Genomic DNA, 17,358 nt, shown 5'->3' with positions numbered 1-17,358 from the left:
TTCTTCACCGCTGGTCCCGTCCAGCCCAGAGACTTCTTCACCGCTGGTCCCGTCCAGCCCAGAGACTTCTTCACCGCTGGTTCCGTCCAGCCCAGAGACTTCTTCACCGCTGGTCCCGTCCAGCCCAGAGACTTCTTCACCGCTGGTCCCGTCCAGCCCAGAGACTTTTTCACCGCTGGTCCCTTCCAGCCCGGAGCTCGTCTTGACACCAGAGCCTGAATTCCCACCCAGCCTCCCTCTCCCACCTCCTCCCATCTGGCTCCTCTCTACCTTTCCTCCTCCACTGCCTGTCAGCCCCTCGGCTCCTCTATCCACCTTTGGGGAGGTGGAGTCGCCGTTGGTCTGCCTGTCACCAGCTCCATCAGGGTCGGAGGATCCCCGGTCTCCACCTCCCACCTCCGCTACCTGGACTCCGCCTCAGCCCGTCGAGCCATTGACGCAGCCTTGGCTCCAACCGCCCTCAGCTCCACCATGGATCCTCAATCCACCGGCTCTGCCTTGGTCCCTCATCGACCCGCCCTCGCACTGGGACTACCCCCCTGGCTTCGCCTCGTCACTTCGTCCCTCAGGCTCAGTTGAGCTCCTCACTCCCTCCAGCTCCACCTGGGTCTTCGGTCGCTTCGGCTGCTTCGGCGGCGCTGCGTCCTTCGGGGTCCCCGTCTGTGCTTCAGTCACCGGAGCCGCCAGCTTCGCCGTGTCCTGCCGGGACCTCAGTGTCACCCTGGTGCGTCGGCTCTTCGGTTCCACCCTTGTCTCCTGTCCCACCTGCTCCGCTCCCGTCAGTGCTCCGGCCCTCCTGGAGTCATCAGCCCTGCCTCCACCATGGCTCCTCCCTCCGTCGACTCCGCCCTGGCCGTCTGCACCACCCTGGTCCCCCCTGTCTTCTGTATGTCTTCACCTGCTCTTCGTCCTTCTCCTAAGTCCCCTCCCTCCGCCCACAGTTGGTCTTCTATGGCGCGAGGACGCGCCTACCGGGAGGGGGGAGTAATGTCACAGTTGTGTTCTGTTTAGTTTGGATTTGTCTACCTGTCATCATATCACGTGTCATTATTAGTTCATCTGTCTCACCTGTTACCTCGTTAGTCTTGTTAGCTGTGTCTCATTTCCCTGATCTGTTTCCCCATGTATTTAAGCCCTGTGTTTTGCCTTGTTCATTGTCCTTTGTAAGTTGTATTTAGAGTGTGTGTGTTCCTGCTTGCCTCTGTTAAGAATTGTATTATTGTAGTAAAACGTTTGAATTGGCTTTATGCACAGCTGCACTACTTCCTGAACTTCAGCCAGCTCCTTTGTTTCCTGTCTGCTATTATTGGAGAAACTGATTAATCCAGGTGTGCCTGACCTCAGTAATCACACCAACAATAATCAGACACACCTGGATTAATCAGTTTGTCCAATAATGGCAGACAGGAAACAAAGGAGCTGGCTGAAGTTCAGGAAGTAGTGCAGCTGTGCATAAAGCCAACTGGAGCTCTGTGCCTCTTCGCCGCCTTCTGCTTGCACCACACCCTGACAACAGGCAATAAGAGTTCTGAAGGTTTTGCCACATCAGTGTGACTGTCGGTTTTTAAGGTCTAAGATACTTGTCTCTTAATTCTAGTGTATTTTGACCAGTGAAAACCTGGTTAAGTCGCTGTTTCCCATGTTGATGACAGCTGTGGAGAAAAATAAGCCGATTTTGGCAGTCAAATCCTTAGGAAATGCACGAGCCTGGATCACAGACATTATCACTAATGTGGAAAAGATAGTGGATAGGTAAGAATATTTTCCTCATGAAAAATACCTTGAACAATTGAATTATTCTTCTACATGCAACTGCTACAATCAGGCAAAAGTATGAACATATTTTAAGATAAACTTTTAAGCTAGTTACACAGCCCATTGTTATAAAATGCTAATTTCACAGCAACATTTCTTCAACATTGTATAGGTTTGTTTCACACGTTGAAGATGTAGTATCGGCCGCCAGTGATGTTTACCAGGAAAAAGAAGATACAGATAAAAAGATTACAGAACAAGACCAAGAGTTGAAGCAGACTGAAAAATCCCTGAATTATATGAAATCTGAACTCCAGGAAACCACAGCAGAGCTTCATGAAACTGAGAAAAAGATAAACAGCAAAAACCACGAGATTCAAGAATTTGCCAAATCCATAACTCAAAAAAGTAGATGCCTCGGCATCTTCGCTGCAGTCGTTCCATGCATCGGGCCAATTGTTAAAAGCATTTATGATGCAGCACATGATCCTGAACATGTTGCACATTTGAAGGCTCTTGCAGCTCAACTGAATATCCTCATCGCTGATAAGACCGCTCAGAAACAGAAGCAGTGGCAGATCCAACTCCAGATCATTGATTGGCAGATGAAGGTTGACAGAGCCAGTACTGACAGGAGTGAGTCTGTTTTCTTTCATGTTTAAAGTATTCTTATATGACAAGTCATGCTTTAGACTATGCCAAGATTCAAGTCTAGTTTAAGACAGACGAACGTGTGGCTTGTTGAAACCTTTATTTCCCCTCTTCAGAGTCCATACCCGACCCCATCCATCTAAATGAAGTTCAGAAAAGCTTGACAAAAATTCATGACATTCTGGGTGAGCTCCTAAACTTCTGGGTGAAAGTTCGTGTGTTGCTGGTCTCCCTGGAACAGAAGACCTTTGCTGGAGAAGATCTTATCGAAGACCTTATCCTAAAAGATGAATTTCTTGATTCAATCAAAAAAGCCACAGAGGTAAAATTAATGTTTACATGATTACAAGAACATTTCCAGGAAGATATTCTTCTTCTTCTTCTTCTTCTTCTTCTTCTTCTTCTTATTATTATTATTATTATTATTATTATTATTATTATTATTATTATTATTATTATTATTATTATTATTATTATTATTATCTTTATTTGTACCTGAGGGATGATTGATATGTTTTAATTCCACAGGCTTGGATCAGTTTTGCTGCAGACTGTAAAAAAGCATCTGTCATCTTTCAGCTCCAGAACAAAGATGCCTACAAGTTTTTGGAGGTCAATCCTTCCTCTCTCTCCAAGGAGCAGTGGCAAATAGAGTACAAACGTGTAAAGGTCAAACTGGAGAAAATAGACGCACCACAAAGTGTGTCATCCTCTGCTACACCTGCCATTACTGAATGATCTACAGAGCGCTGACACACTCATCGTCCTCTTTGAGTTTTCTGCCTCATGATGCTGGTAACCTGGTATGATGATGTTAAGCCTTTATAAACTCTGTACTTGTAAACTAGAGTTCCGCAATCCTTTCTACTTAATGCCTAAACACTCTTTATATACTCCTCTCTGTATGTATCATCTCTTATGAGCTCTTGCTAAAAGACTCTTGTTGAATGGATAAAAATGGACGAATGCTCCTACTAATAAAGTTTGATAACATTACTATTGACTTTTGTTTTAAAAAATCTTACATACCTAGTGAAAAAAAAACTATACCAAAATGTATTTGAATGTATTTGGGGGAATTTTTTTTTTTTTTCAAATCTTGCGTTCCCCCGAGAAACTTTGCATTTCTTTGCAAAGTTATTTGCGTTCCCATGCAAAACCTGTTTTGGGCTCTGACAAACACTTCCTGTTTAATGTCCCGCTGGCAGTGTTTCAGAGCTCCGTACGTTAACGGATCGTTTCATAGTGTTTGAACTTGGACTCAAATATAAAGAAATGTGGTCAGTGCTTAACTCAATGAGTTTAGTGAAGTTGGCAATATTCACATAGGCTATTCGAACTTCCCTATTCTTGAGCTAAACGTTATTAAAACACAAACGGCACCTATTTACATTCACAGTAACCTAGACAATGAGCTACAACCCAATTCTCATCATCCTTGTCTTCCCTCTGTACTTAAAAATGTGGTCGATCTAGTGACTGAAAAGACTATAACATGATTCCTTGTTTATTTTACTTGAGTTATTATAATATGCTACTTAGACCCAATAATTGTTTAACATTCCTATGAACCAGGTTTGATTGCAATAAAGAAAGTAGCATTTGAGTGTAATAAAACTTAATAAAAAAAAACCTTTAATGTAGTTAAAACCATAGATATCATATAATAAAGGCTAGATGTCTCTTCCGCGCTGCTGGCCAATGGAGGTCGACGTCCACATGGCAGCCATCTTGCCACAGGGAGCTCGCTCACTCGTAACATGGTGCATGTACTTTTAAATAACCATAACTTGCTCAATTTTCTACCGATTTTCAAACGGTTTGGTTTGTTATAAACATCAGAGATGTAGCTATTACACTGCATACATATGAATAATTCTAACAACGGACGTCCATATGAAAGAATTATAGCCACGTTAATAACGTTTGTAAGAAATCAAACCGTTTGTAAATCCGTCAAGATTTCAGCGAGATAGGATTTGTGTGCGTGCTGATCACTCACCTTAATTCACAGAGCCCTGTGGTAAGATGGCCGCCGCTGATGCCGGAAGTGACTCCGCCGTAAGACATCTAGCCTTTATTAATATGATATCTATGGTTAAAACTGGGTGGAAATACTGCTTTGGTGGCACATTTTTCGGTCCTCCAAAACTAGGGTCCTGGAAATGCTTTCCTGGGACTGCGGTTCTCTGACTCGGTAGGTGGCGCTGTCACAAAAAACTAACATTGGTAAGCACGGCTGGGCAAAGGTGAGGTTTGCTCGAGCTCTCTCTAAAAAGTTTAAGATAGATGAGTTAGTTTCTTGTCATTTAATATCTATTTTTATGTTAAAAATGAAGTTAATCTTATTGAAGGGTTATGGAACATGAAGTATGTATTCGTTTGAAGTGTTTAACCAAGATCTGTGGCTAAAATGATCTGTTTTGACAGGCCAATGGCGAAACTGTGAAGAAAGGCCTCTTTTTCATAAATGTTCCTTTTTTATTCACCCAGAATAAAAAGTGGTCTGCGGAATTTCTGTTGTCCGGTCTCTTTTAATTGTCAACACACAACGTAGAGCGAAGATCCAGACCGGTGACACGAAGAATGCCATTTCCTATAGTACGTAGGTATTCGGACCCACTTTTTCTCAATGTCAACGGGATCGTTTGTAATTTGATTAGGCCTAATTAACTGCTGTTAAAAATGAACCTGAGATGCTGTTGGTTACACACACCCTGACGAAGGCATGTAAAGCCGCAACGCGTAGGTGGATCTGTCACCAATTTTAATGTTTAAGCCATGAATGAAATAAAGGCTTTTTAAACTTTTTTCTACTTACTTCGAGTGCCTTGGAGTTCCTGAGGTTCTTATATTTTTTAAAGTATATTCAAATAGAAAACTTCCCATACACAAAAGAAATATATTTGAAATATATTTTCAGAGTATATTTGGAATATAAGCAAATATTTGAAATTGGCCCAATAAATATATTTCACACTTAACATCATATATTTTTGTTATATTTCAGAATATATTTCAATGTATTTTTTTCTGTATGGGTCCCCAAAAGTGTCAAAAATATATGTTGCATATATTCCAAATACATTGAAATATATTCTGAAATATAACAAAAATATATGATGTTAAGTGTGAAACATATTTATTGGGCCAATTTCAAATATTTGCATATATTCCAAAATATACTCTGAAAATATATTTATTTTGTGTATGGGTAGTATTTTAAGTTGTAATAATATTTCACAATATTACTGTTTTTTTTTTCTGTATTTTTGATCAAATAAACACAGCCTTGATAAGCATTAGAGACTTCTTTGAAAAATATAAAAACACGTAATGTTTCCAAACTTTTGACCTGTACTGTGTATACACAACGAAGCTCTTACTGTATTTATATGCCTCATGTTTGCATTGGTGAAATCATTAGTGAGAGTGCAGAAACTGCTTTGCCATGATAAGATCTTTTTTCACGCGATCAACATACTGTCATCTGCTCAATGCTCATCAGACATCACTGCAACCTTTTATGTGATTGAAATAGATCTAAATACTTAAAAAACTTCTCACGATTCGTTAATCCCGATAGCTGTAATAGTAAAAATGTATAATAGCTGTAATAGTAAAAGTTTTCCAGATAGTTCCACATGTAATGCAGATACTTCATATGCAAGCATGTCAGCCAATCACAGCAGAGGGCGTTTACATTGAAGTCTCTCAGCAGCCAATCACAGCAGAGGGCGTTTACACTGAAGTCTCTCAGCAGACACGCCCCTTCAAACAGAGTGCTCAAACCAGGGAATGAAATCAGGCTAGGAAATATGCCTTTTATTTCTAAATTATAACAATTTTTTATCTAAAAAACATACTAACATTATAAGGGCACCCCTGGAAACATGATAAAATAACAAAAATAATCCATGGAATGGGACCTTTAACCGGTTTCGACTGGCTTCTACCCCCCTGTGCAGAAATTGTTCTTTGTCCCCGAGAAGCCAAAAGGCTTCCATTTATGACTTAAATAATCTCCTGTTCCCCTCCTGAGAGGGCATGGGGCTTCACTTTAATACTGAACGACCCCTGTATTCTCCTGACTGAACCATTTCTCGAGCCCAGGTCTTACAATCTCCCTGGCCTATCCGTTTTATTGCAACTGTTCCTTCCTGTCCTCCATCAGCTGCTAAGATACTCACAGAAATACATGATTCAATGAGATTAACAATTGTTTAAAACAAATGCATATTAGAAATACTGCATTTTTCCACAACACCTATAAGTTGATACATTTTTTTCAAATCAACATTTAACTCAGAATTACCTCTGCTCAAGGCCAAGTGTTTAACTATCAAGACTGTACACAAAATACATGATAATTTAATCAGAGGTGTGTGTAATTAAAATTACAGTTATTATGATTGTTAATGTTATTACTTTATGAAGGACAAAAGTACAGATGTGACGAAACTGTTAGTAAGTCAGTGAGTTTTCACTAGGTGTCAGTGTTTCCTCATTCAATTCAACAAACTTGTTGACCCTAAGAAGTTAAAAAATATTCCACAAGGATAGGTTGATAAATGAACAAAAGCAGAAAAAAGAAAGAAAGAAAGAAAGAAAGCATTTGAAATATATCCCACTCTTCCACAAACAGGCATATTGAACTAATGTTTACAGTTTTATTTGTATTCAAAAATATTCACAAATAATGCTTTTGTAATCAGAAAACGTGATACCTACTCACAGAAAAATGAGGCCTATGGTTAATCAGATGCAAAAAGAAATATAAAACCAGAAAGAAAACAAGTTGACATAAAGACTGAATCTAGGCCTGTCTTTTTTGACCTGGAACACAAAAGGTGTTATAGGGTTTTGAACACAACCTGAGGGTTAAATAACTTTAATTCATATTGTTACGTTCCCCTCCCAGTCTAGGGGTCAGGAGGGGAAGTAACAAAGAGAAAAATAAAGGGGTAACATTGAAACGTAAAATTAAGTGGAGGACACACCTCGGCCTCAGCCCCAGAGTAAAAGCAAGCACAACTTCAAGTACAAGTAAAAGTATTTATTTCTGTTACATATTTAAGTGATTAACAAAGGATGGGAATAACTCTTCAGGAGAGAGCATGGCCTAAAATAACAAACAAAAATAGAGGCTAACTAAGGTTTAAGGGAGCTATTTATCCTGCACAAAAACAAAGATGAAAATCAACAACAAAACTTTCCTGAGCTCCCTCTCTAACCAAAAACAGGAGAAAAATGTATTAAAATAAAAAGGCACCCTCTCCCTACGTTTCCCAGATAATCCACAATGAACAAAGTTAATAAGATTTCATACAATACCTTTTAATTACCCACATGTAGAGAAAACAACACTAGAAAGCAACTCGATCCCTGCTTAGCACCAAACAAATGAGTATAGGTCCACTCCTAACTCAAGTACAAGCACGGTTTCCACCCAAAACACACAATCTCAGTCTGAGGCTGGGGAGAAGTGTTCCTCAGCACAGGCTTCTCGGAGTGCTGCATTTATACTGCTCAGCTCAGACTCAGGCATGCTCACAACGAGTTGCAGGTGACTGTAATTAACCTGAGTGAGAGAGAGAAACAGAGCACAACACGGGGCATACAAGCATTTTCTCACAACACATTATATTAAAAGACCCTGGGACGTAACACCCCCACCACTAAGATTACAGACCAGGGTGCGATAAGGTTTCTGTATCACCATCCCAACATACACGTCACCTAAGTTGCCATCCCAACAGATCTGGACAGAGCATCGGCCACAATGTTGTCGGTGCCTTTGATGTGCTGGATCTGGAGATTAAAATCTTGAAGCTTAAGAGCCCAGCGCAGTAAACGCTGGTTAGAGGAAGACATGTTGGACAAAAAAGTTAGAGGATTATGGTCTGTATACACAATTACAGGTAGAGCACTACTCCCAACGTAAACCTCAAAATGTTGTAAGGCCCACAGTAAAGCCAAAGCTTCCTTCTCGATTGTGCTATAGGATAACTGACCCTTTGAGAACTTGCGGGAGAAATAAGACACAGGGTGTTCAATGCTTTGAGCATCTTCTTGAATAAGGACAGCTCCCGCAACAAAGTGGCTTGCATCCACCTGCAGTTTGAATGGCAGTTTGAAGTTAGGGGCAGCTAGCACAGGGGCATTACTCAACAGGTCTTTATCAGCTTCAAATGCTCGATCACAGTCAGTGCTCCACCTAAACATTCTCATTGTGCTCAGGAGGTCTGTGAGAGGGGCAACTACAGAGGAAAAGTTTCTGCAAAAACCTCTGTAATAACCTGACATTCCCAGAAATCGGCGAAGCTCGCGCTTGTTGTTGGGTTTAGGGAACTTAAGAATAGCTTCCACTTTAGCTTCAACAGGTTTCACCCAACCATGGCCTACCTTTTTCCCGAGGTAGGTTACTGTAGCTTTCCCCATCTCACATTTAGACAGGTTCAAGGTTAGCGAAGCACGTTTTAACCTTTTAAAGACCATTTCCAAGGTTTCAATATGGTCTTCCCATGATTCATTATAGACTACAATGTCGTCAAGATATGCATCACAATTTGGTACGTCACCCAACACAATTTGCATCAACCTTTGAAAGGTGGCTGGAGCATTTCTCATTCCGAAAGCAAGGACAGAATATTCCAGGAAATGATCTGGTGTAACAAATGCAGAGATTTCTGCAGCACGGGTGGATAGTGGCACTTGCCAGTAACCCTTTAGCAAGTCAAGCTTTGTTACAAACCTGGCTGATCCTACTCTGTCTACACAATCCTCCATACGGGGGAGCGGAAAAGAGTCAGGTTTCGTCACTGCGTTTACCTTGCAGAAGTCAGTACAAAACCGGTATGTGCCATCTGCCTTTGGCACTAATAGACACGGTGAGCTCCACGGGCTCTGACTATGCTGAGCCAGACCATGCTGTAACATGTACTCGACTTCGGTTTTCATTATGTGACGTTTAGTTGGGTTAACTCTGTAGGAGTGCTGTTTGATCGGTTTAGCAAAACCTACATTGATGTCATGTTCAAGAACTGTGGTTCTTCCTGGTACATCAGAAAACAGAGGTGAATACCAATGCATTAGTTGCATAATCTGACTGGCTTCCTCAGGTTCTAGGTGAGAAAGAAAGGAAGGTAGATCTTTCAATACAGCAGAGTTCAGTAGTCCTTTACCATTTTGTTCAACAGCTTCAGCTACAGCAACCGGTAAAGGCGTAGTCACATGGTGGATTACAAGGTTACATGGTGGATCAGGCTTAGAGTCACGAACAAATCTCTTTAACATGTTAATGTGGCATATCCTGGTTTTACGCCGCCTATCAGGAGTGCTGACAACATAGTCTGTGTCACTAAGTTTTTCTTTTACAAAATAAGGACCAGTGAACTTAGCATTGAGGGACGAACCAGGCTCAGGTAGAAGTATAAGAACTTTGTCGTTTGGTTGGAAACTATGAGATACACTTTTTTTGTCATACCAGGCTTTCATTTTAGATTGGGTGGTGGCCAGATGTTCTCTAGCCAGCTTAGAAGCTCTATGTAACCGTTCTCTAAATGAGCTTACATAATCAAGGACTGTGACAGGCATTGCATCCTTAGCCAACAACTGCTCGCTCAACACTTTAAGAGGGCCTCGCACTGTGTGACCAAAGACGAGGTCGGCAGGACTGAATCCAAGTGATTCCTGCTCTGCTTCTCGAATCGCAAACATCAAGAAGGGTAAGCTTTCTGCCCAATCTTTACCACTAGAAAGACAGTAAGTCCGCAGCATCGTCTTTAGCGTTTGGTGGAACCTTTCCACAGCACCTTGAGATTGAGGATGGAATGCACTTGATAGTTTATGAGTCATTCCAAACTGAGTTAGAGTCTGTGAGAACAGTTTCGAGGTGAAATTTGTACCGCGATCAGTTTGTATGACCTTTGGCAATCCAAAGACAGTGCAAAACTTGATCAGTTCACGAACAATGATGTGGGCTTTCGTGGAGCGCAAGGGGATTGCTTCAGGGAAACGTGTAGAAGTACACATTATAGACAGTATGTATTCGTGACTAGATTTGGACTTAGGCAGAGGACCTACGCAGTCTAATAACAGGCGTTCAAAAGGTTCTCGCATAACAGGAATAGGCCGCAAGGGAGCAACTGGAAGTTTTTGGTTCGGTTTACCAGCTATTTGACAGGCAGCACACGAGCGGCAGAACTTGGACACCGCTGATTTTAGCCCTGGCCAGAAAAAGTAGCGTGACACTCGTTTGTATGTCTTGGTAACTCCTAAGTGACCTGAGAGTACATGCTCATGAGCGATTTTCAGTACAGAGTGTCTATACGGTTGAGGCAGAACGATTTGAGGAACTGCGTTGAGGGAAGAATGAGTAATGGGCTTCCTACTCCGCATTAAAACCTCCCCTTCCCAAAAGTACTTGACTTTATCGTGAGGTTTTCTTTTGAGATTCACAACAGACTCGATACAGCTTGCTAAAGAAGGGTCTGTTCTCTGAGCAGCACCCAACGGTTCCCTGCCCACTCCCAATACAACTTTCAGTTCAGGTACATAATCTACCTCGCAGGTTTTCGTAACATCCTCCGTCTCTGGCGTCAAGTTCTGATCATCTGAATCAACTAAGAAGCTCTCAGAGAGATCAATAACATCTCCCATCTTCTTTCTTTGGGCACGCGTAACTACACATGCAGGAAAGGCAGCAGGAAACTTTTGCACAAGTGACAAACTGTTATTTTGAGCTGGTTCCCTAATCACCAAAGGTCTAGGAAAAACATCTCCACCAGCAAGATCGTTCCCTAGAATAACATCTACTCCATCAACCGGTAGATGCGAACAAACTCCGAGGGTTACAGGACCGGTAACCAAGTCTGACATGAGGTACAAGTCATGTAATGGTAAACTAAGGCATCCCATGCCAATCCCTCGCACTAAGATATTGGTGCCGGAGTAAACAGTTAGAGACGGTAACGATTTTTCACAAATCAATGACTGGACTGATCCAGTGTCTCTCAAAATCTTCACTGACCTACCTACTGCATCAGGTGAATGAGATACTGTGCCATCCAGTAAAAACGGCTGATACGCACTCGTAACAATCTCTGCACTACCCTTACTGTTACCGACCGTGTGCACCAAAGCTGCACTTCTAGGCTGTGAAGCAGCAGTTTTCTGTTTCCAAGCCTGACACTCAGAAATTAGGTGACTTGGATCCAGACAGAAAAAACAAGCTCGCTTGTCGCTTTTACGAGGTGAACTTGGTTGTGTGACTGGCTTAGCGTGTGACCAGACAGGTCTCGCCTCCTTGTTCGTATTAACGTTAACGGAGGACATTACATTACGCCGAGGAGTAAAGAATACATTCTGATGCGTTAACACGAATTCATCAGCTAAAATAGCTGCGGCAACGATAGAAGTACACTACTCTTGAAATCCTCAAGCAAAATTAGCTCTTGTAGCTGTTCAAAAGTAGTGACCCGATTAGAAAGACACCACTTCTCGAAAAGTGTGCGCTTTTCTCGAGCAAACTCAACATAAGTCTGTTTGGCAGCTTTGGCATGAGAACGGAACCTTTGTCTGTACGCCTCCGGTACTAGTTCATACGCTCTAAGTACAGCGGCTTTCACAATGTCATAGTCAAGCGATTGTTCTAGCGGCAAGGCAGAGGAAACGTCCTGGGCTTTCCCAGAAAGGCTGCACTGCAGAAGCAATGCCCACACGTCTTTAGGCCAGCGCAACTTCACGGCTATGCGCTCAAAAGTAACAAAATAAGCATCTACTTCGCTTTCCCTAAATGGCGGAACCAGTTTCAAATATCTGCTTACATCAAAATTTTCATTGGCTTCAGCCTCACGTGGATTTTGAGGTGCAGCAGAATGGCTATCAGAAGGAGCGCTAACAGAAGGAGTTCGTGAACGAGGCAAAGGTACAGGTTTGCTTTCCAATTCTTGCTTTTCAATTCGAGCCATCTGACGCAATTGAATATCCCGATCAGTCTCCGCCTCTAACATGCGCAATTTAACCAGCGTTGTTTGATGCTCTTGTTTTTTAATCATCAAATCGAGTTCTTTCATCTTTAACGCCAATATTGGGTCGACAGAAGGCTCTACAGCAGGAACACCAGGAGGGCCATCATCCGACACAGCTCCCTCTGCTATGTCGGGCGACACCTCCTCCCTGCCAGAGGGTTCTGGTAGAATTCCCATTTCTTCAAGTTTATCGCACAGTTCTTGCTTGATAACATGTTTCGCTGCTTCTGTAGGAACAGTAATATTAAAGAAGTTAGCAATCAAAATTAAATCCGCTTTCCTACAACGCTCAAAGACTTCTGTGGTAGGAGAGAGAGTGAGCTTAATCAAGTCAAACTCCATCTTACTACCACAGTTTCCTCCCCACACCAAAAAACTGCCAAACAGCCTATGAAAAGAAAAAAGTAAACTTACCCACAAATGAGTGACTTGACACTATTATTAACGGGAATGGACGAGCCCCCACTTGTTACGTTCCCCTCCCAGTCTAGGGGTCAGGAGGGGAAGTAACAAAGAGAAAAAAAAAAGGGGTAACATTGAAACGTAAAATTAAGTGGAGGACACACCTCGGCCTCAGCCCCAGAGTAAAAGCAAGCACAACTTCAAGTACAAGTAAAAGTATTTATTTCTGTTACATATTTAAGTGATTAACAAAGGATGGGAATAACTCTTCAGGAGAGAGCATGGCCTAAAATAACAAACAAAAATAGAGGCTAACTAAGGTTTAAGGGAGCTATCTACCCTGCACAAAAACAAAGATGAAAATCAACAACAAAACTTTCCTGAGCTCCCTCTCTAACCAAAAACAGGAGAAAAATGTATTAAAATAAAAAGGCACCCTCTCCCTACGTTTCCCAGATAATCCACAATGAACAAAGCTAATAAGATTTCATACAATACCTTTTAATTACCCACAGGTAGAGAAAACAACACTAGAAAGCAACTCAATCCCTGCTTAGCACCAAACAAATGAGTATAGGTCCACTCCTAACTCAAGAACAAGCACGGTTTCCACCCAAAACACACAATCTCAGTCTGAGGCTGGGGAGAAGTGTTCCTCAGCACAGGCTTCTCGGAGTGCTGCATTTATACTGCTCAGCTCAGACTCAGGCATGCTCACAACGAGTTGCAGGTGACTGTAATTAACCTGAGTGAGAGAGAGAAACAGAGCACAACACGGGGCATACAAGCATTTTCTCACAACACATTATATTAAAAGACCCTGGGACGTAACAATATTGTTTACTCTGGTATCCTCTCTAACGTTACCTGTCCCTAGTCATCATGGCCTCCTCATTTTCAGCGGGGGACTGGCTTATCTGCTGCTCAGAAGCTACGTAAGGAATAATGTATAGTGACCGCCTCTCTATACATCATCCCGCTTATTACATGGCTACCTACAAAATAAATAATTAATTTGACAAATTATTGATTTAAAAAGGAGTTTATTGTTGCTTCCGCCAAAGAAAATAGTCTGTTCCGCGTCCATAGCAACGCGCTGTTTTGCATGGCAACGGTCTGTTATCAAGAAATAACAGACCGCATTCTACATTGGAATTCAGCCAAGCCATGTAATAATTAATAATAATTAAAGGTGCATTGCGCAACATTTCATGTTAAAATACCCGTTTTTCTAACCCATACATGCTTAAACAATTGCCTGATGGGCTGAATGAGCCCTTCTCTGATCACTGTGATTGCCTCTATAATCCTGTACAGTAAAATAAATAAGAGGGATTCAGGACGGAATTTGAGACTGGGCGTGACGTCATGCAGCGTTCACACCTCTGATTGCAGTTTCGCTTGTCGCCAGAGGGGGCATAGTTCTGCAAAAACTCAGAGACTTGTGCTATGCACCTTTAAGAGGTCATTTTACTGCATACAAGCATAGACAGTAAAAGAAATGGACACAGCGACCCCATTGGAACTCAATTGAGACAAGTGAAGCCCATTTTTAGAGATTTCTTAGCACTTCCTTTCCTGACGCGCAGACTCAAACCGAGCAAAGCGTTACACGGACCACGTGAGCAACCCGTCTGTCTTCTAGTTGCTGTGCCAAGAGAAATCTGAATCATTCCCTTCCGAATCTTGCAGAGACGGAGAGTGTGAGTAGGAATTGTCCATGAGCTAGGAGCAGGATCAACTTTTGCTAGGTATTCTGATTAATTATATTGTCATTTTGCCTCTACGTCCCCCCGATTGCCAGCGAGCTTCTCCTCCTGTCCATACGCTAATCTCTCTAATGTGCGACAAAGAGTCGCTTGGTTATGACGCAATCGTTAGCCTACTTTTACAAAAACTGCTTCTACGGGGCCATAACATAAGCTACAAGGTAATGGAGCATTTTATACATTGTCGTGTGTCTTTAGAAATAAAAAATGGACAAATGGAGTCTTCAAACGCCTCAGATGTAAAGTTATTCGCTGTCAAAGTGACGCCAAAATGAATGGAAGTCAATGGGATTGCTAATGCAAGTGAAGTTCCGCTCAAGATGGCGGCACCCGGCCGACTTCAACTTCCGGTCGACTTCCTTCCCGTTTGCATACAAGCTTGAGTTTTGTTATCAATATTAAATTGCATAATATTTGCAAAGTCTATGACTTGCCATGTATTGGGTGATACAAAAATGTTTTAATAAAATATTATATTTTGCTTGTGAATAGGTTGACAACGCTACAACGGTATTAGCAGAATAATTACGTTGCAGCATTGCTAATGCTAATCATTACTAGGCCTATCTGTATTTACCTGTTGCCCCTTGTGTTTGTCCTCTTGAAAATAAATCTGTAAGGGTGGGCGTACACGGTGCGAGTTCGGACACTCGGGAGGTTGTGAGATATTGCACATGTTGCGAGTCAATGTTGCATGCAGGCAAAGCTTCAGATAGAAAAATGACAGAAATGTGTGTGCAAATGATTTGTTGAAAAGCAGAGAACAGTAGCCAACATAAAAACAAATAGCATGGAGTGGACCGCTTTGATTTTATTGTGGACGGCGTTCCACCTGGTGGAAACTCTGAATGAGTTGCCCAACCCAACGCACATTCGATACAGCAGGGACTTTCTTTTAAAATGGAGCAACTTTCAGGTCAACATCCCTCCCTCGGATCTAATCTAGCCTTTGGCCTTTGGCTAGCCTTAGAATATCCCCCTCCTTTTAGCTAGAGATTAATCTGAGCTAAATTGGCTATAGTATGAGAGTCTCTCCCTTAACTGGAAATAAATAAATAATAGGAGAGAGCAGGGCACAAAGTAATGCCTGGTTCAGATTACACGATTTTTTTGTCTTATGCGATAGTCACTGTGTCAGATTACACGATTTTGAATCCTAAAATCTTGTCGTGTCGTGGACAAGAACCATGTCAGACTACACGTTTCTTCCAGACCAGTCATCACGTGCCGTCTTTGAAGAAGCGCGTGAAGGCGAAACTAGTAGCGCCTGACTTCCGGAAACGAACATAAACAAACAATGGATGAAGCGGCGATTTTCGTATTGGCTGTCTTGTGTTCAGAAAAAGAAAAAAAAGGAAAGAAAACCCGACAATGGACACATTCCTGGATTGCACGAAGAGGACAGTATGGACTGTCAATCCTTCAAAGAGAACTTGAGGTAAAATATATTTTTTTTATATAACGTTAGGCCTATATTTGTACTTTTAGCCAGTAGTAAAAGTAATATAAATGTTGCTAGCTTGCCACAACGGTAAAATATTTAAAAAACAGACTGTTACAACAATTGATTGTTCACCAATTTAATTAAATACTTCTAATGTTCAGAAGTAACCATTTATTGTTATGCAGTCACATGGGTAATTGAGCCTTTAACAATAATAAAAAAAAACAAACAGTTTAATGCCTTTGATCGATTCATAACACCATGCCATGCTCTATAGACTTACTCTCAATTATAAAAATGGCAATACCATTTCCATAGCATATTCTTTTTTTATTGTTTTGAAGTTTTGCATTATGTGTGAAGGTTTTATAAGTCAAACATTGCTATGTGCTAACACCCTGAAAAAAAAGCCTGATATTTTTTTTGTTCTTGTTTTTTACACTGAAGGACAGTGACAGGAAGGGTTTTCGTGATCTGCTTAGGATGGATGTGGAGGATTTCAGGTACTTGCTTGGCAAAGTTACACCATTTATCCAAAGAAGGGACACAAAACTGAGAAGAGCAATCAGTGCAAGAATGAGGCTGTCACTTACCCTACGATTCCTTGCTACTGGTAAAAAGTACATTTAAAAAAAATTATATGACCCTGGTTTCACTGACACAATTTAATCTAGTCCCGTAGTCCCAGACTAGAATGCAAGTTTGAGCTGTTTAAACTAAAAGTAATTTGCACTGACTTACCTTAAAATATGTCAGTGACATTTTTTAAGATAAAGATAATGTTTTTAAGGAAAGTTTATAAAAGCTCCATCTCATTTAATGCCTAATTTGTGCTTAATCTTGCTGTGTCTGTAAATCCAGGCCATGGTACATTATAAACCTTATACATGCTACATTATAAACCTTATACATGCTTCCTTCCACAGGAGAGACGTTTAGATCTTAGCTTCCAGTACCGGATCGAACATGAGAGAACATTACATGTTTTAATTATATATGGTGTTTATTTTTTTCAGACTCCTACAACAGAGGCAGAGTGGAGAGAGGTGGCTATGGGATTTGAAACCAAATGGCAGTTTCCTAATTGTTTAGGAGCTATACACTGTAAAAAATTTCTAACCCTCCCAAATCAAAAATTTCAAGTGACCGATAACATCTGAATTTTTCAATTGGCCCAAGTGAAATTTTGTAAATTTAATTTTATAATTTATAGAATTTCACTTGGGCCAACTGAAAAATTTAGATGTTATCGGTCACTTGAAATTTTTGATTTGGGAGGGTTAGAAATTTTTTACAGTGTAGATGG

At 41.3% G+C, this 17,358-nt stretch overlaps 1 protein-coding gene across 8 annotated transcripts in view; it reads left to right on the top strand.

The window, feature by feature from the left end:
* The window catches only part of LOC308682373 (uncharacterized protein), a 29,608-nt gene extending 24,690 nt beyond the window's left edge, over positions 1–4,918 (top strand). For 6 of the 8 annotated variants that reach the window (XM_081352073.1, XM_081352078.1, XM_081352075.1 and 3 more), the window contains 4 exons: positions 1,598–1,752; positions 1,928–2,391; positions 2,523–2,728; positions 2,935–3,401. In XM_081352073.1, the coding sequence (XP_081208199.1) occupies positions 1,598–1,752; positions 1,928–2,391; positions 2,523–2,728; positions 2,935–3,144 (1,035 nt within the window). In that variant the 3' untranslated portion in view covers positions 3,145–3,401. Of the gene's footprint in view, positions 1–1,597; positions 1,753–1,927; positions 2,392–2,522; positions 2,729–2,934 lie in introns of all 8 variants that reach the window. The other 2 variants (XM_081352072.1, XM_081352076.1) reach the window with 2 other exon arrangements.
* Positions 4,919–17,358: the final 12,440 nt, after the last annotated feature.

This window comes from Scardinius erythrophthalmus (genome assembly GCF_964197995.2).
Source record: "Scardinius erythrophthalmus genome assembly, chromosome: 22".
Classification (NCBI taxonomy): Eukaryota; Metazoa; Chordata; class Actinopteri; order Cypriniformes; family Leuciscidae; genus Scardinius; species Scardinius erythrophthalmus.
The sequence above is the reverse complement of the archived record's forward strand: the minus strand, read 5'-3'. Positions and strand labels throughout refer to the sequence as shown.